The sequence below is a fragment of the Lissotriton vulgaris genome, chromosome 8 (genome assembly GCF_964263255.1).
Source record: "Lissotriton vulgaris chromosome 8, aLisVul1.2, whole genome shotgun sequence".
Lineage (NCBI taxonomy): Eukaryota > Metazoa > Chordata > Amphibia > Caudata > Salamandridae > Lissotriton > Lissotriton vulgaris.
In genome coordinates, this window is record NC_141696.1 from 531,620,247 (window position 1) to 531,640,819 (window position 20,573).

Consider the following 20,573-nt stretch of genomic DNA (forward strand, 5'->3'; position numbering starts at 1 on the left):
AAGCGCAGCATGAGCAATAACCAAAGCCTTGAACTTAATCCTAGCTTTCACTGGCAACCAGTGTAAGTCACACAGGTGCTGCCTAACACTGCAGCGCTTAGGTAGGTCCAACAACAGCTGAGCAGCAGCATTCTGGACAACCTGCAATTTGTCCAAAAGGTGCAAGGGAGACCGACATACAGCGCATTTGTATAATCAATGCGCGAGGTGACCAAACCACGAATGACAGTTTCTTTAGCAGGAAGAGGCAGCAGTGGCAAAAATCTACAGAGGAGTTTTAAAATGCCAGAGCAAGTACCAGTTAGTCTGCTGAACTGGTTATCAAAGCGAAGCTTTTCATCAAACCAGATACCAATACTTTTTACAGGGTGGCCAGATGGAGGGGCTAGGGGAATCCTTGGGACAAAAGTTATGCCAAAACAATGGGATAACTCCCCAAAGAAAAGGGTCTCAGTTTTCTCTGCATTACATTTTAACTGAGCCAACGAAAGCCAGTTAAATACAGCAGACAGGCAAACCTTGACATGAGTGGTGGCAGCCTCGTGCTTCTTCCAGGCAAACAAAAGTTGAGGGTCACATTCTTAGGCAACCACTTTAGCACCCAGGTCCTCGGCCAGCTGAATAAGAGGGGTCATATAAAGATTGAATAACAAGGGTCTCAATAGAGACCCCTGAGGAACCCCTGTCCGCAGAGTTTGAGATGTTGACACAAAAGGGGGGATCCAAACTTGTTGGGTTCTATCTTCCACGAAGGATTTAATTCATTTAAGGACTGTTTTCAGCCCCCTATGCTGTTCACAGTATCGGCAGCTTCATCTAGTGTGGGATTCTTGTGACTAGTCTTTCTTGTATTCTTTTAGCATCTTGTTACTTGCTGACAATATATACGTTGCTGTTATTTTTCAAAATTTACTTTTAGCTGCCAAATCCTCAATGGTGCAAGGTATATGTCCACAGTTTCTCAGGCTTCTTGTTCACTGGACGATAACTTGTCTCCTGACAATCAAATTGTGTGCTTTACAGAAAGGTTTTAAACTTTTTTATGGCCTCCTTATACTTATCTAATCGTTACCTTCATTCTCAGGTACATAACACTTTCTTTAACTTTGAGCCCCTATTTCATAGAAATTACAAAGAAAGACAATCTTCAGAAAACAACTGCAGCACAAAAGTAAATTATTCTAGTAAGATGCACTGAGAAAACACAGTTGGCACGATTGGCAGATTCTGTGATCACACAAAAGGGACGCAAAAAATTATACAAGTGAGCCCTGCTTCAAAAATGGTAGGAAGAAATTTCTGCTAAGTTCTTTTTCACTGTCCGCACCCTTCATTCCTCAAAGATGGCGCCACCGCTTCATGAAACAAACTCTCACACATGGAAAATCTAAATTGCTAAACTCAGCCAAATCCAAACCCAAATGTCAATTTTCACTCAAGACTGAATATTTCCAGAAGTCAATTCGACCTCAAGACCATGCTCCTTACAATACCCGCTGCATCCAGTGGGCACGACCCAATTGCGGTCAATCGGATACTTAGAGCTGCTTGTTAGCTGTTCGTCTCCAATCTTCAGTTGTGGTTAAATTGAATATTAGAAACACCAAGGATCAAACGGTCCCCTAAAATAAACCCTTATTGTGAAAGGGAGAAAATAAGCAAAGGGGTCCCTAGCAACCGAGAGGCGAAGCAACAGACACGTCCTGCCCCTAGACTAATGCAATGTGTGCCTGCCACAGGTTTAAGAACCACTGGCATGAGATGGACATAAGTTTCCTTTTAAAACCGATTTCTCTTTGCACTTTTGTAATATATTTGAGAATTCACCTTTTATTAACAACCTTGAAATACATCATATTGGTTTTCTTATATTTCACGGATTGACAATGACTCCTATTTGAGCTATGTCAAATTGTTTTTTATTTGGCTTGCAAGTTGTTACTTTGTCAGTAGAGGCATACTGTATCACCCCCAAATGTGGGTGGTTCTTATTATGCTTAGCTTCTATGTGAATGCTGCTTCTAGCGATTCAATGAGCACAAGCCCATTGTATCAGTCCTGTGGTTAGTGCACCTTTCTGGGAACAGAGAACAGAAGTAACTTGGCTGTTGGAACCCGGTGAGTCCCTGAGCCGAATTTATACAATTCACCCTTTCCAAAAAATGTCTATGCTGACCGCACGCACAACTGCAGAATCACCTTTGTGAAATCCTTTGTCTAGGTTCTTCAGGTTTGTTGCTAGTAGGCGGAACACCAGGTTGCATAAGTATAATGCTTTTTAATTGTAATTAATGTTTTCCTATACCATTGTGAATAGGGCCCTACCTGTCTAGCATGACTTGAAGGGATCTGTTAGTGATCAGACTATTATAAACTCAAAATGTATGAAATGCTACCGTGAACCAATCAGTCTTAAGCTTTTTATTTTTAAACCATGTTTTTTTCCTCCTATTCCTGTTTCCATTACTAGACCTCTTTGATATCTTGGCTGGCTTTTATCTCTACACGGAATGGGATATGTGCATGAACGTTAAGTAGGAGCAACATCTTTTGGTTACATATGCAGATGACACCCAAATTGTGGTGTTCCTGCTACCCAGAGGGGAGGCAGGGGTTAGATAACAGATTTCAAGAGTGTGTGTGGTATCAGGGGGGAATTGGATGGCAGACAACTGCCTAAAACTTAACTCTGGTATAACCGAAGTTATGGTGTTTGGTAACAACTCGTAACTTCTGGACTCCAAATTGGTGGCCACCTTCGATGGGGTCCCTCCTTTCACCCACCAATAAGGTGAAAAACCATGGGGTGATAATGACTGAGGACCTCACCTTTGGTCAACAGGTCACCTCTGTGACCTCTAAAACCTTTTTTTGTGATTAAAAAGAAATAGGAAAATACTGCAGTTCCTGCCCCGAAATAGCCAGCAAAACAGTTGTTGCGACTCTCGTACTGTCGAGGCTAGACTACTGTAACAGTGTGTACCTTAATGCTCAACAAGGGCTTTTGAATAAACTCCAGACACTGCAAAATGCAGCAACAGACTGATCTCTGGAGCACCTCAGTTTGCACCCATTACCAAGGAAATAAATAAATTGCAGTGGCGATAGGTGAGGAATAGAGTTCGCTTTAAGGCCCTTTTCCTAGTTTTTAAGGCGCTGCATGGTGCTGGACCGAACTATTTGAAACCGCGTTTCCAATGGTATATACTGAATAAACCTTTTCGTTCATCAGAGGCCAGATGGGTCGCAGTACCACGCATAAAGAGTTCGGTGGGGGGACCGGAGTTTCGCCCACAATGCGGCTAAAGCCTGGAACAACCTGCCATTTTATCTAAGGTGCATTACTATCCTATTGGCCTTCAGGAAGAGCCTTAAGACCTGGCTTTTTGCCCAATAAACTTCTTTCATTATCAGGCACAGGAGATGTAACTAGTGCCAGGACACCTCCGGGTAACTGTTGCGCTGTATAAATGTCATTAACATAACATAATGTTTTGGGCATGCCAGATGTCTTAAAACCCCAGTCCACCCATGGTATCTCAGATGCCACCTTAGGTAGTCTTTTACCGCCTGACTGATCTTGGTTAGCTGATAGCACCTGGCTAAAGTCCCCTTCAGTATTTATCTCTCCCTAGCACTAAGTGCTGACCCTCCTAAAGTTAAGATCCAGGTGCTTGCGTTCTCTGAACAGGTCATTATTTTGCACCAGACACGTGCTTTGAGCCGTCTGCCATGGCAATCCTCTTCAAAACCTGATCAGTTCAGTTCAAAGTACTTTATTCGGTTAAAAATTAATAACCATAAAAGCATACAAAGTACGAAATTCATCTACTCAAAGTCAAAAATGTAGATCAGTTTTCCTTGCGATCAAACAATAAACAGTCAACACCTCCAGGAATAGTTAAAAGTTAAATGAAAAAGCAATTAAAAACGAAAGTTGAGGTTTGTTACATTTTGGCAAAGCGATATTGTACATCATACAAAAAGAATAATAACTGCGCATTAAAGATTACTGATTGGGGCAATATCCTTGTCCTATCGGATCACCATATCTAAGCCAGGAAGTAGGTTTTGGTGATATGTGGGTATCTGCTGGTAGCTGATCGATACAGGGCCCCTCCTGTCCACTCAGTGGTTTTACTCTACACTCCATCTTGTGGTTGGAAAATACGCAGTTCTGGGGTAGAAATTGCACAATTCCTGAGTTGCTATTGGCCCATCTCCTCTTTGTGACTCCCAGCTACGCAGGTATGGGACGACCTGGTTATCCCTGAAGTTAACAATTACCAAGTTTCTGGCTATGGTCTTGGGTCGGGAACCTATCCATCCCACCCTTCTCACATTTAGAATTCTTCCGTCGATATTAAATGGAAGGGGTCTGTTCTTCGTCAGCAAAGACTGTACTTTGTTTTTAAGGTCCTGGTGACCTTCAATTTTTCCGACGGTGAGCTCAGGCACTCCCGAGAGGACACACACATAGGGTGCTGCCTCCGGTGGTAAGTTTATACATTTATTAATTGCAGCTAACCCCTCACAACTCATTCCTACTTTGTTCGACCCTGCTCTGGGAGCAGAGCTAGGGGCCATTGTCGTTTTTTTTTTTTTTTGGGTACCTCCTTGCTTTTAAAAACTAATGGTACGGGATCCAGTAGCTGGCTCTGGGCAATGTTGCTGTTTACAGTGGTGTCAAGCTTATTTGAGGGAACCATGCTCTGGGATTGGTTGTTTGGCTTGGTATTTTCATCTGTTTTTGAAAGCTTTTCCCCAATTCTCTCTATCCTCTCAATAAACGGGGATAGTAAGGTTTTGACCAGTTCTTCTAGATGGACCAGCAAAATAGAAGGTAACAGGGATACAGGGGTTTCCGGTGTTTTGACGTGCTTTGGTTGTCTCGAGGGTGGTAGTGTCAATGACCGGAGGGGGGCTTGAGTTTATTTTTTGGTATTTCGCTGGTTTCCCATTATGTTCCATACCTTTAAGTTTTCTGCTCTGGGAAGAGACCTGGGGATGTGCTGTCGCTTGAATGGTAGATTTATCTGTTAGTGCGATAGGAGTTTCCAGGGGACTTTTATTGGGTTGATACGATTTCCTAGGCTCTGGGCTTCCAATACCAGTAGGGCACGTTGGGGGACCGGTTTGTTCAATTCCCTGCTCTCTAGGAATGTACCTAGTATTGCAAATTGCATTAAGTTCCCTAAGTAGTAAAGAGTTTGGTGAATCGGTGGGAATCGAAGGGGATCGTACGCAGCATGTGGGATCATTAGGAAGGCTGTGTTCTATTGTCTCAATGGCCGATGTTACCCTTGTTATATACAGGTCCAGTGTCCCGTTAAGTGACCCTCCCTGAGAAGATTGTTTGGGAGGCCCTTTAGGGGTCATGGTGCAACTAGCTTATAACCCAAAAGCACACACCTATGTATGGGTACCAGTGGGTATCTTAATCATCAATGGGGCTACTTGGAGAGGACAAAGATGTTCGTTGTCAGCCTCTAGATGATTAGTCTCTAGACAAGCATACCTTAGTTCATTACGTTAGTCCCGGAAGACCAGGATGGGTGTTCCGACCTCTTCTGGCCACAGGGGGCCCGCCCTTAGCCCGGCGTCCCGCGAGGGTGGACTGTTGGTAATTTTATGCACCTCCTGGCGCTGTGCTGTGGTCACGTAGTTCCCGTGGGCTGCTGGGGATTGCAGTCCCCTGTCCTGCACTCCAAGCGAAGGCGGGCGCTTCCCCTGGTGGAAATGGCAGCGGGCAACGGGAGGCAGCAGCGACCCCAGCAATTGAAAGGGCGAAAAGGTCAGCAACTTTCCACCCGGGCTCCCCAGCGGCAGTGGCAACAGGCAAGTCCAAAAAACGATCCCCCCCGCTCAGCAGGACTGTCGGTGATTTTATCTGCCTCCTGGTGCTGTGCTGTGGTCACGTGGTTCCCGTGGGCTGTGGGGCGACTGTGGTGGGGGCTTGGTATCGGTTTGGTGGAGGCTCGCTTCTGACCCACTACTGCCTGAGGGGGGCAACGAGCGGAGCTCACAGGGGTAACCGCGGCAAGAAGACCTAGTCAGATTGCAGTCTTGGTCACTCCCTGGGCTCTTTAGCGGCAGCGCCCGTGCCCTTACCTCCCCCTCACCTCGCGGCAGGTGTCCGTCGTCGTTGCCGGGGGTCGGCCTGGAGTCCTGGAGGCACTGTCCCTCTCGGACCTTTCCTTGCCTCAGAAGCCTGGTTGCAGCGCTTCTCCCCTCTAAAAGGATGCCGAAGACGCGAGGGATCGCTGGACAACGCTGAAAAGGTGAAGATGAGGGAAGCACCGAGGCTCTGCTACCGGTTACCACACGCTGCTCGTTCCTCGTTGCCCCAGGACCGCGAAGTTCGAAATTGCCTGGGAGTCCGGTGGTCAAAGTGCGCTCCCTGCAGAATACAGATGAGGGACACAGAAGCGCTCCAACGCTCCTTGCCCCTTCCTTACCTTCTTTCAGCGGCCCCGCAATCCCCACTCAGCCCCCTCGGCTCAGCGAAGCCTCCGCTCCACTCCGCTCCTCAGCTGCTGCTCGCTCGCGTCTCACGTGACCTTCCCCAGATCAGGTTTTTGAGCAAGTTCTATAGCACAACATTTTCAATCGCCTATACTTGCAAGCTAGTCGGCTTATTTGCTCCAAGGGGCTTTTTAAGTTTCTCTTTGTAAAATAAGTGATTACACAATGTTAATTAGAGCATGGTATGCAACAGTGAAAACTATGACCAATCTAATAGCACAATGAATCATAGGAAAGATTTTGTTTAAATGCACAATTACTAGAAAGCATGATTTACGTGTGGGCATTTTTTTCTGGTTTAATGAGGAATTTACACTACAATTATGCATGGTGCCCAAAATAGATTTCACCGATCATCTCCACGAACACTGTTTGGATGGTATGCTGTTTAATATAATTCTGCGTACTGGCAGAAATGCTCTTTCTAGCAGAGAATGACATCCGACAGCAGCACATTTCACTTTTACGGTTCCACAAGACATTATGTTCTTGAACCAGTTTCCGGTGGATTAAAACTGCAAGAAAAAGCATAAACGTGATTTATAAAACCATACAAGCTCTCAGAAACCCTACAGTCGTGAATTATATAAGATTTTGCTTGTGTAGGGGAGAAAAATCATCCAGTCCTAGCAGAATCTTCGCAATAGATGGTATGCATCCCGTTTCTCTGCAAATGTTTTTTTCCTAAAATCAACCTCCTCCATTTTGTTAGTTGGACATTGTTAGAAATGGGATTTCTGGTAGGCTAGGGCAAGTGCTGAAGCCAGGCAAAAATCTCCACTCTAGATACCCCTGCTCACCCCCTTGGTAGCTTGGCACGAGCAGTCAGGCTTATCTTGGCATTATCTAAAGCATTTGCACATAACCCACAGTAATACAGTGTACGCACTACGAAAGGACACCACACCAGTTTAGGAAAATATCCAATATTTTTATAGAATTAAAACAAGACCAAAAGCGACAAAAATCCACAATACAATATGTAAATTGTCTGTAGTTATCAAAATAAGTTTCAAACAAAGTTCCTTAATGTCGATAGCTCCGTCCGGGGCTACCACGGTGTTGTGAACAACAAATTCAACAGTTCTTGCTCGTCGTGGGCCAGCTACGGTGTCGGGAAGACCTGCAAACAGTACCTATGAGAAATGCTGGGCGATGAGGCCCTTGAAGTCACTCGTGTTGCAGGTCGAGCTCCTCTCTGATGGAATCCGGAACGCTGGCGTCGGCTGCTGTGGTGCACGTGCAGGGCACCCAGGTCGCGGTGCGAGCAGCGGCTCGGTGGCGTCGTCTGTGAGACCAGGGTCGCGGTGCGAGATGAAGGCGGTGCTCGTCACGGTGCTTGCAGCGGCATCATCGTTGCTTAAGCCCTGTCGTCTGCTGATGAGCAGAAGTCGATGGCTTCGGTGGGCCAAGGCTGCGGTGTGGGATGAGGGCGGTGTTTCGTGTGACTTATGAGTGGTGCCCTCGAACCATGGTGCAAGCAGCGGCGTCTATTTCGGCGTGGAGCGACGGTGAGGCCAAGGTGTCCTTGTGTTGCAAGGCGGTGCGGAATGCAGTGCCCACAATGCACGGTGCGAGCAGCGGCTCGGTGGCAGCATCAACAGGTGTCTGTGAGACCAAGGTCGCATTGCTCTCTGTGGTGCCAAGGCTTCAGCGTGAAGCGAGGCGGTGCGGAGTGCGGTGCCCCCAGGCGTCGTCTGTGGGACCAAGGTTGTGTTGTGGCGGTGTCCTCTGCAGTGTCTTCAGGACATGGAGTCGGCAGCGGAGTCGTAGATGTGGTTGAGTTGCTTTTCCTCTGATACAGCACAAAACACACAGTCCCCAGTGCTGCGGGCAGAGGATCTTGAAGTCTTTGCTGTTCCTGAGACTTCATGAACAGGGGGCAAGCTCTACTTCAAGCCCCTGGAGAGAGACACAAAATAGGTTGCAGAAAGTCCAGTCCAGGCCTTTCACTGCCCAAGACAAAAGCAGCCACTGCAGGTCAGCCCAGCAAAGCACACAGCAAAGTGGTAGTTCCTCCTCACAGCTTCTCCAGCTCTTCTTCTTGATCAAGATGAGTTCTAAGGTTCAGAGGTCTGGGCCCCAGTATTTGTATCCAAAAATCATTTGATCCACTAGGCAGAGGGTGTCTGTACCAAGCCAGAATTATAAGTGTGCGTGAGGAGCACTCCAAATTTTATGAAACTTAAACTTCTAATCCATCGGTGCTATGACTGATAAGGGTTTTCACTCCTTGGTTAAACTTGGGTTAAGACTAACCTGTGGGTTAGTCCAGTCATGCACTGTTCACGTGGTGTTATCTCACACCTTCTGCTTTTTTCAAACTAAATCAATGAATATTATCAATCACTTTTCATTAATTTAATTTCTCTTAATTGCATCAAAGTTCATGTTTTCAATCACATGTTGTAAAACTATCACAAATCATTTTTTGAACAGTGTTTACATGAGGTCAATAATCATGATTCTTTTTCAAAAAATCCAATCCATGTTAGCACATAACACATCTTAATCGCGTGCCCGATGCATTTCGGTACCCAAACGGTACCTTCCTCAGGGGCCACTCTTAGTGTAGTTGAAGAATAGTAAATATTGTCGGTGCAAACTTGGAAGTGTCAGCGCTGCGTGCTGTTTCAAATGGAAGAAAACTTTCAACCTGTTGTATGCTGTGTCCGCGAGTCTGATTCTGCTTTCTACGCATCTTCCTCCGATCACCAAATGCTTCAAAAAACGAACGTTTACCCAGCCAGAACCAGTTCTGCCTTCTCTGGTGTGAGTTCCTGGCAGGAGGTGGAGACAGCATTGTCAGAGGCAGGCCAGGCCCTTTAAGGTCCAAGGAAATCTCCTCCCTCTTCCCCCATTGCTGCCCAGGTCTATTAAGCCCTTTCCTGACCCTACCTAGACTATCTGGAGCCCTCAGGATGACGAAGGAAGAAAATACTTACTTTCTAAAAGTGCTATATTCAAACACACACTGTAAAAATCACCTTCACTAAAAGATGTATTTTAACATTGAGTTCAGGCATACTAAACTGGAATTTCTACCTTGTTCCCTGGGTCAGTTTAGGATTATAAGTAGGGCTCCCGGTTTTATGGTATTTATTTTTTGGACATTTCCGTCTGTATTCATCCATATTTATTTTGGGTTTTGTGGAGAAATGAGGCTGAAATTAGTATATTTCCACATTTATTTAACCAATAAATATGCACTCATGCTTGAATGCTTGCCAGGTTTCAATGCTGCGAACCTCCGTAGAAGATAAATCAATGCGCTTATATGAAAATATGCAAATTTCAATATCAACCGTGTGCATATCTACGGCTTTTAAAACCTCTTTGCTTAAATTAATTTCTTTTTAACCTTCTTACTTATCAATCCACATAACTATTGGCCTGGCACTCATGGCAGACAATATTTAGAATTACTCAAAAAGCAACCCAATTTCCGTTCTTAAACACATAAAAAAAAAATACAAACAATAAAACAAATGTTTTCTGTCGTATCTGTAAAAATCAGTAAAAACGGAAAACAGGGAGCCTTAATTATAAGTTGTTATAATCAACCTGCCCCTCTGGCCTATGAGAACAGATAGCCTTGCAATAGTGAAAAACATAATTGGCTGTTATTCACGATCAGGACATTTCACACACATCCGGGCATGTCATACCTTTGACATACACTGCACCCTGCCCACAGGGGTACGTTAGGCCTACGTTAGGGGTGCCTGCCATGTAAGAAAAAGAAGGTTAGGGACTGGCAAGTGTGTACACTGGCCAAGTCGACATAGCAGTTACAAACTGCGCGCAGACTGCAGGTCGGAGGTACCTTTTCAGAGCTACTCACATGGGTGGCACAATGAGTGCTGCAGGCCTACGAGTAGCATTTGATTCACAGGCCCTGGCACACTCAGTGCACTTTACTAGGGACTAACTACTAAATCAAATATCCAATCATGGAAACACCAATCCATAACACAATTGACACATAGAGCGCCTGCACTTTACCACTGATCAGCAGTGCGAAAAGTGTGCAGAAACTCATTCCAGTTTCCCCATACTCTTCCCCATTTCTTTGGACATCCTCTGTAAATGTATGTAACTTTCTCGGCCACCATGACCATATCCATATCCCTACACCACTCGATCATGTGCCGCCCCCCTTTCTGCGCTAGATTTCGCTTTGCAATCATCATTCCCGTCATTACCCACTGACGTTCAGCATGGGTAAGGTCTGTCGGCTCCCTTACATTCAGAAGACCGCATTTAGGATCCAGCGGGACTTGTTTCTCACTGACCTCTGTAATAGTATTGATCACTGCCGTCCAGTAAGGTGTAAGCAGTTGGCGTTACCACAGTGTGATAAAATGTACCTATTTCGCCACATTGGCGCACCCCGTGCGGGTAAGGGATTCTTCCTATCTTATGAAGTGTCACCCGTGTGTAATAGGTCCAGTGTAGTATTTTCAGCTTTACCAATCGCAGTCTGGAGGAGACTGCCACCTCTCTAGGCAACGTAGTTGCATCCTGCCAGTCAGTATTGGCGTCCATATCTCCAATCTCTGCCTGCCATACTGTCTTGAGTCGGATGAGGGGGTCTGTTTGATTATTAATAGTTTTTCTGTAGGTAAGCAAAATTGCTTTTTTGTCTAAAAAAAAAAGTTACGTCGGTCCTCTAAGGGGGATGATTCAGGAAGTCTTTCCGCTGCCGGAAGGGCTGCGTCTACCACGTTTAATCTGCATATACCGAAACTGTTCACCACGAGCCATTTTATAGTGTGGGCAAAGCTAACGACTTTCCCGTCTTTCCAGAGGTCTCCCAGTCAGAAGATCCCTATCAAGTCCCATTTTTGGAATGCCTTACTCTTTCCCAGGGTGCCCAGTCTGCCTGTGTCCCACAGTGTAGTGTGTTGCGTTAACCTGCCTGCCATGAATCGTGTGTCGTCGGTCCCATGAGGTCAGGTGCTTTCAGTTTGTTATAAAGTACCCTATTAACTCCTCCCATCCCTAGAGCCACTCTGTCCAGACGGTATGCAGGGTCAGCGTCGGGTATGTGAACCCATTGATTGAGAACTGTAAGTTGTGATACCCAATAGTATGCCCGGATGTCGGGTAGAGCAATCCCCCACCCATCGTACCAGCTTATAATTAATTTACACACAGCCACTCTTGCCGGTTTGCCATCCCAAAGGAGAGTGGTAACCTCCGAGTTTACTGCTCTTAAGTACAAATCGGGAACTCGATAGGTTGTGTTGTGTAGGGTGTACAAGAATCTGGGTAGGGCCTTCATTTTAAAAAGTGCTGCTCTGCCCAGTAGGGTGAGTGGAAACGCTCTCCAATGCTTCATATCTCGCTTCAGCCTTTGCAGCAGTGCTTGCAGGTTAAGTGCTAGGAATTCGTCTGGGTTGGACGTCACTTGGATCCCGCGGTATTTAAAACTATCTGTTGGGGGCGTGGCCAAGATGGCGGGGTGAGCGGACGCTTCCTCCCGTAGCTCCTCCGGCCCGGCTCAGCTCGAGCCCCTTTTCTTCCGCTTCTCTCCCCCCGCTGATGCTCAGCGAGTGAGAGGAGTGTGCCGGAGTACTTGGCGCGCACATTGATGTCACTTTGGCCCTAATCGCCCCAGAGGAAGCACTTCAAAAGTTTGGTCAAAGATCGAGGTACGGAGGAGAGCCTGGGAGGCGGAGCGAACTGCGGTGCTGTCCAGACGCCTCGGCTGGGCCTGGTGCTGAACGCTGACGATCCGGAGGGGATCGGACCCGCCGCGTATCGGAGGATAGCGGAGCCCTACGGGCGGGATCTTGGTGACACGGAAGACTTTGGATTTGAGATTTGCGCCTTGGCCCCCCGGCTAGCGACACACTGTGCTGTGCAGGCCCCGGCCCCGTGACCGACAACCAGGGGCTCCAACGCTTCGGTAAAACTGTGTGACATTGGCTGCGGACTTTCTTTGATCGCTGTATTCCGAAGGGATGCCGGCGGTGTCGCCAGCCCGGGCCGCTCTACCTGGCTTCGCCCTGCCGCCATCTTGTCCCCGAGGGGCTGGTGTTGGTGGCCTCCGTCGGTGCCTTTGGCTGGCGGGCGCTTGCTGTCGCCTCCGCTACTGAACTAACTTCCTGTGGGACGTGCTGAACTGAGACCCCTGCTTTGGCTCCCGATCGCCGCCCTGGCCGGGCGCCGCAACTGGTAGTGACCGGACCGCCATTTTGTCGCTTGTGGTGCAGCACCCTTGCTAGCGGAGCGGTCCCCACATCTGGCGCCCACCGGCGACTGGGCAACTCTGAGGCGGCCGGACCTGAGCCCGCTCGTCCACTGCAGCGACTACGATGACTGGGAGAGGCGGCTCGAGGAAGGGGGACCGCACCCTGCCGGATATGCTTGGCAGGGCCCAGCAGCTGCGGGACAGAACACAGCCGTCGCCGGGATTCTCCCGGGCCTCGGCGGATGCAGCTGGGGGCGAGCCACCGGTCACGAGGTCCTTTATGGAGGAACTGTTTAGCTCCCTCAAGGAAGACTTTCAAACGCTGAAGAGAGAAGTGGCCAGTGAGGTCCGTGAAGTACGCAGGGAGGTGGAGGGCCTTGGCGAGCGAGTTGAAACAGTAGAGACGGCGGGCCAGCGCCGGGATGAAGAGATAGTCCATCTTCAACAGGATGTTCTCCGCCTCCGGGAGCAATGTGTCGAGCTCCAGGCCCACTCTGAAGACCTTGAGAACAGGTCCCGGCGGAACAACATCCGGGTGCGGGGTGTCCCATCCGCGGACGAGGGGACCGACTTGGTGGCCTATCTACAGGACCTGTTCCGAGAGATCCTGGGGGAAGATGCAGACTTCCCTGTCCGCATTGACAGAGCGCATAGGGTTGGTCGACAGCGCCAGTCATCGGCGCCCCCTCTGGACATTTTGGCATTCTTGCCCGATTTCCCACTGAAAGAACGCATCATGGCGGAGGCCCAAAAGAAGCAGCCTTTAACTTTCAGGGAGCGGCCTGTAGCGCTCTACCAAGACCTGTCCGCCATCACGCTGCAGAAGCGCAGGTCCTTCAGGATCGCCACTGACTTTCTGCGCGAACACCAGACGCCTTACTCCTGGGGACACCCTTTCCATCTGATCTTTAGGTGGAACGGGGTGCTGCACCAACTGCGCTCCCTACAAGACATCTGTGGGGTACTGGGGCTCACGGCCACAGAGGAGGACGGAGCTACACCGTCGTGGAGGCGCCCGGAGAGACGGAGCCGACGGAGGTCAACGAGGAGACAGTCGCCAGCGAGTGCAGGTCGTCCTGATTCCCCTACTATCAGGGCGGATATGGCTGATGCTTTGAGGGCGGCGGCCAGGGACTTGGCCGACTCCAATGGCGTGGCCATGACGGCCTAAATTCACTCCGGGGGGAGAGATTCTTAGCCTCCATGATGCTGGGTTTGGGGCCGGAGGTCAGGGGGGGGGGCCGGTTGGAAGTGAGTGGCTGAACGTCCACTTTGCTGTTTCCTACGGACTTGCCCGTTTTGGGGCTTGACTGAGACAATGGGGTGTTTACATTTGTTTTGGGCTAGTTGCCATGAGTGTGTTTTGGGAGGGTGTAAGGGTTGTTTTGTTGTTGGGGGGGGTCCCGTCCGATGTTGTCCATGCCCACGCTTGGCCTGTCCTGGCCTTTCCCGCTCACCTGCCCCGTGCGCCCTGCCCGCTGATCCCTTGCCTGCTACATAGCGCTTCTGATCCCCGGGAGGAATGCCGTCCTTAAAGTTAGTGACCCTTAATGTTAAGGGTCTGAATAACCCCGTGAAGCGAAGGGCGATCCTATCATTGCTGGAGGGGACGCAGGCGGATATATGCCTCTTGCAGGAGACCCATTTGCTGCCCAGGGATTGCCATAGGCTGCGCTCTGCCAAGTTCCCCACTCAGTTCTTCTCCTCAGCGGCGAACAAGACTGCGGGAGTAGCCATTCTTTTAGCGAGCTCCTTTAGAGGCGAGGTTCTGTACAAGTATGCCGAACAAAAGGGGAGGCTCCTTGCATATCGCATGCGACTAGGGGGAATAGCTTTTACGGTTGGCTCAGTTTATAGCCCGAATGATCACCAGGATCGTTTCTTAGACTCAGTGTTGGTAGACGTCACTGCCTCTCCCGACCGCCATGTTATCCTGGGGGGGGGACCTTAACATTGTTTTCGACTCTGCTATGGACAGGTCGGCGCAACGCTCCCCGCAGACGGGGGAACTTTCCCACGCGGTGAAGGATCGGATTGTGGAGATGGATTTGCACGACCTCTGGCGCTCTATGCACCCCACTGATAGGGACTACTCCTACTTTTCCCATGCGCACCGCACTTACTCGCGGCTGGATTACCTCCTGGTGAGTGGACCACTGTGCACTGCCGCCACAGCGGCGGACATTGGGGTCCTGTCTCTGTCCGACCATGCGCCAGTTTCCGGCGTTTTCAAGTGGCCGGGGGCCTCTCCCTCTCGGGGGACGTGGCGTCTTCGCGATACCCTTTTACATAAGAAGTCTGTTGTGAAGCGCATAGGGGAGGTCATTCAGGATTAGCTGATTCACAATGGCAACTCCGACACGTCCCAAGCAACGCAGTGGGCAGCTTTGAAAGCGGTCCTCCGGGGGGAATTTATTTCCATCTCCTCAGCCGAAAATAAGGAACGGCAACGTAAGAGGGACGAACTGACCGCGCAGGTCGGGGAGCTTGAGCAGGTCCATCGCCGCACAGGGGCTCCGAGAGTTTGGAGGCAATTGAAAGCGGCGAGGAAGCTCCTCTCTGCACTGGATCTTGATAGGGCGGAGTATGCCGCTTTACGCCTGAAGCATGCCTTTTACTCAGGGGGGGACAAGTGTGGTAAGCTCCTGGCCCACCGGCTCCGGGTCGCACAGCAGCGTAGTGTCTTGAAGGAACTGGTGGGCACGGACGGGGTTGTTGTTTCTGGTGACACAGAGGTGGCGGAATCTTTTCGCAGCTTCTACGAAGCACTGCATGCTGGGGAGCCCTCCTCGCCGCGAGACGCCGAGGACTATTTGGAGTCAGTGGCCCTCCCGGTGCTGGATCCCGCCCAGGCGGACCATCTAGAGAGGGACATCCATGTTGAGGAAGTCATCTCCGCTATAGCGCGACTGAAGCATGGTAAGGCCCCGGGCCCGGATGGCTACACATCCTTGTTTTAGAAGACCTTCTGCACCGCTGTGGCCCCAATCCTGGCTCGACTGTTCAACTCCTTCTCCGAGCCTGGCGCTATCCCACCGGACCTCCTGAACGCAACGGTATCGGTCATCCCGAAGCCCGGGAAGGACCGGGCCTTGTGTGGTTCGTACAGGCCCATCTCACTCTTAAATGTCGACCTCAAGCTATATACGGGGATTCTAGCGTCCAGGCTTGGTCTACACCTACCGGGACTGGTGGAGGCGGACCAGGCTGGCTTCGTACCCGGTAGACAGACGGTGGACAACACCAAGAGGGTGACGCATGTACTAGAGAAAGCCTCGCGTATCCCGGGGGAGCGAATGCTGCTATCAGTTGATGCGGAGAAGGCCTTCGACAGAGTTCATTGGCCGTACCTCGAGCTGGTTCTCAGGAAACTGGGTATCGGCGAGAAGTTCCGCACCATGGTTTTCAACTGTTACAAAAGTCCTTCGGCGTCGGTGCGGGTCAATGGGTGTAGCTCCGGTAGTTTTGCCATCGAACGCGGTACGAGACAAGGTTGTCCCCTCTCGCCGCTTTTGTTCGCCCTCTACATGGAGCCGTTTGCTCAGAGGATTCGCAACAACCCGGACGCCATTGGGGTCAAGATGGGCCAATATGTCCACACGGTCAGCCTTTACGCGGACGATGTCCTGCTGACCCTAGACGACCCCAAGAGGTCGCTCCCTGCTTGCGTCCAGGAACTGGACGCCTTTGCGCGTGTGGCCGGCTTTAAAATGAATATGAGCAAGTCGGTGGCGTTGGATGTGTCACTGGCGGCGGATACCAGGAGGGACCTTCAGCGCCTTTTCCCCATGCAGTGGTCCTAGTCTACGGTGCCATACCTGGGGATCCTGCTGGCGCCCACACTGCCTGAGATGGTGACAGCCAATTACACTTCCCTCGGCAGGAAGATCAAGGAGGAACTTGGCCGCTGGAGCAAGGGCCTGCTGTCGTGGCTGGGTCGCATCGCGGCGGTTAAGATGGCGGTGCTACCCCAGATTCTGTACCTTTTTCGCGCTCTACCTCTCCAACCCCCTGTAGGCTGGATACGGCAAACGCAGGCTGACATCTCCCGCTTCGTTTGGCAGGGCCGCAAGCCGCGGATGAAGAGGGTTCTCTCCACGCTTGTTCCGGAGGCGGGGGGTCTTGGTATCCCGGACCTCCGTAAATACTTTCAGGCGGCGCAATTGCGATACCTGGTGAAGTGGAGTAGATGGGAGTCCGACAAACACTGGCTTTTTCAAGACCAGGCGGTGGCGGGCCGCACCCTCCAGGAGGTTCCGTTCTTACGCCGCGCGCATCGCCCTGCTAATCTCTACGCCTCTTTTGTTACGCGGGTCCCCCTGAGGGTGTGGGATGCGGTTTGCGAAACTCATGACCTGACCACCTTCCCCTCGCCGTTCACACCCATAGTGGGTAACCCGGACTTTGCCCCAGGGATGGAGCCGGGAGCCTTTTCCCATTGGGTGAGCGCGGGCTGTAGGGCGCTTTTCCAGATCTACGGGCCGGAAGGCGTGATTCCTTTCCAACAACTTCGACAGGAATTCGGCCTGACGGAGATGGACAGACTGCGCTATATGCAGGTCCGACACTGGGCTCTCCAACCCCAGGTTCGCGACACCGCTGATCGCCAAATCACACCGTATGAGCGGTGGTTGGTGACCCGGACCTCGGACGCTAAGCTAATTACCGATTTGTATAAATTCCTTCAGCCCCCGACGTTCCACTATCATAACCCGGGGAGGGAGCGCTGGCACAGAGAATTGGGTAGGACACTTAGCCATAAGGAGTGGGACAAAATTGCATATCGGGCGCGGCACTCTGCATATCACACGGGACTTACGGAGACCTTCACTAAGGTGTCTACTTATTGGTACTACACCCCGGAGAGGCTGTATGAAATGCATAGACACACTGAAAAGGGGTGCTGGCGGGGATGCGGACAGGAGGGTACCCTCTCACACATTCTTTGGGCTTGCCCGGTGCTGACCGCTTACTGGAAGGAGGTCTTGGATGAGGTGGATAGGCACTTTGAGATTGAGCTGCCGCGCTTCCCAGCGTATGTTTTGTTAGGCCTTCCTAATGATCTAATGTACCCGTTGAAGTCCCGCAGGGGTAGACAGATTGCAATTGCGCTAGGCTCAGCGGTCCAGAATATTCTTGTCCACTGGCGCACCACCACTGTCCCCTCCATTGCGGGTTGGTTACATAGGCTCTGGCAGGTGTTGGGAATGGAGAAGATGTCGCTTACAGTGGCTGGGGATGTAGATCAATTTGAGGAGCTATGGCAACCCTTCCTAGCACTACTGTCCACGGAATTACAGGAGCTCACCTGCCCGAGGTACCTTCGACTTCTTAGGCTGACGCCACCGGCTACCCCGGTGGATTAGACTGCACAGGGGACAGGATCTTAGGGGGTGGGCTGCTTGGGACGGGTTATCCTATCACAGGGCCATTGGACGGGGGAGTTGGGGTGTTGTTTTCTCTCTTTTTCCTTTATTGGGGGTGGGGGGATCGGAGGGACTGGGTTGTGCTTTGATGAATCGCTGATGGCTACCCGCGCTCAGCTTTGGATGGGGTGTTGAGGTGCACGCGAGGGTTACACAGATTGCTTATTTGCCTTACATTTGTTGTATTTTTCTTCTGGACCACCGGACTACTTTTCGCCAACGCTCCTGAGATGCGCTTCTTCCTTACTATACTGTATGTAACCTTAACCTCCTATTCCCCTTCCCCATGTTTCTTTTGTCTTAATAAAAATGCTTTAAACCTAAAACTATCTGTTACTATCCGTACCCTACATCCCCTAGGCAGTCGTGGAGGCGTCCACTTAAAATATAGAGTACGGACTTGTCCCAATTGATTGCATACCCCGAGACCGACTCTAACACCTCGCAGAGAGATGGACTTCCTTGATTGATATGATACAAACTACATGCTTTCATTGTATTTATTGATGGATATATTTTTCTCATTACTTTTCAAACAAAAAACTGCAAGGTTCTATTTCCATTTTAATCGAAGTTATCTTACCTTTTGGTCATAATGTTAAGTGAAATTGCAAAGATTTCTCTGACCTTATTTTGTTGGTCGGAATGGTGAAAATCAAAAACATTGAGCGGAAAATAACAATAAGGCCGCTGTATGTCAGTTATATTCTAACCTTGATCTTTTTTGTTTACTTGGAACAGAGCTGCTTTTTATTACAAAACACATCACAGCCCTACCAATTTATTAATCTGTAGTCTGATAACCTGTGCATACATGTACACTCCTGCGCCCTGGCATTGCTTTAACATACAGACTGTATAATGTATTACAAGAACACTCACCCATGCCATTCCAATCACCATTCTATTGTCTGCTCTCTTCCAGTTCCTAATGTGCTATGACCACATCGGTCATTGACCTCGCCTGATCTCCAGACGCTCATTCACTGTAAAGCTTACCAAGGCCTTTCTAATGTTGTTCCGGGTGATTGACCCAGCCACACATTCTTGGCCGTAGACTGTTTTCTACACGTATTACTTTCTCACCTGTAATTTCCGGGGATACTTCCTCCTAGAGACACAATTGTCTTCATGGCCAGCTCGATCTTTGAATGTCTTTTGGTTTGCAACACCGAAATTGCTCCCTAGCTTGTTCCTGCATATTTCAGACGAGACATCTAGCCTTGAAAATGTCCAAAGGACTAAACGCGTGTCGGCTGCTTCCGTTTTTGTATATATCAAAACCTGGACATTTTCAAAGAATAAAATCATGCATGAGACCAGAAAAATGTTATGGACCTTGCAAGTTCATTCACTTCGGATAACCTGTGCTGATTTATCCTTACTATATGGACTTATTGTGTGTATTTTGGTACTTCTTATTGTACAGCTCCTAATGTGCTATGATCTGCTTGGATAAAACTACTCTTAGGAGTACTACTGGAGTAGATTAACACATGTCAGTTTAAAGGGAAAAGCATGAATATAGATGCAAACAAGTGGTACATGGTTAGAAAACGTCAGTTGCTGTGTTCGCTGGCACCGTCATTTGCCTTTAACTTAGCCTTGTAGTTACTTGAAGCATCACGTAGTGTTTAAGAACTACAATCCACCAGACCTGTAAATCTTCAAAAAGTAAATGCTTTGCACTGTCCACTGTAAAATCTATTTTCTTTTCAGTTTTTTGTAGCGTCTGATCCTACTGTCAAAACAGACCGGTTGTGGCATGACAAATACACGTTGCGAAAATCAATGATTCCGTCCTTCATTACAATGGATCAGTCCAAGAAGGTATGTCAAAGTTCTCAGTTCTATGATCTTTTGGAGAATCGGCTGCTTATTTCCTAGGAAACATGCACTAAGATCACAAAGCAAGACACTGATCTGTGTTAAACTTGCATTGCCAAGAGATTAAAATACTTCGGATTTCTTTCATTTTCGGGTTTCCCAGGATTGTATTCTCCTATACTGAGTAACTTTTTATTTTTTAAAGAAGAAATTGTTAATCTGTGGGAATTGATGTCTTTCAGAGCTCTTTTAGCTGCTAAGAGTTGTTGGGTGGGTTGGCAGCTGATTTCTTTCAAAGTACTTTTAAACAGTCAATATAACACTACAATTCACAAGGGGTGAATACACTAGTAACAATTCCATACTTAAGAAGTGCACATGGAACAATAACCATATTTGAAAGTAATGTAAAACTATAGTAGTAGAAGAAGTGAGTAAATAATTAACAAACTACGGGGTAAAAAAAGGTTCAGTAACTTAGCAGAGGAAATTGCTGAATCGGAGATAGTGGATAAGCGAGATCTCATAATTGCAAATTCACTTATCATGGAGGAGTTGGTAAAACCAGTCAGTTTATAATTCAGGTGCTCATTTAA

The 20,573-nt window shown here is 49.0% G+C and overlaps 1 protein-coding gene across 1 annotated transcript in view; it reads left to right on the top strand.

The window, feature by feature from the left end:
* TUBGCP3 (tubulin gamma complex component 3) overlaps positions 1-20,573 on the top strand; it is a 418,028-nt gene that overhangs the window by 266,139 nt on the left and 131,316 nt on the right. The window contains exon 12 of the mRNA XM_086934339.1: positions 19,870-19,980. Within this exon, the coding sequence (XP_086790465.1) occupies positions 19,870-19,980 (111 nt within the window). The remainder of the gene's footprint in view (positions 1-19,869; positions 19,981-20,573) is intronic.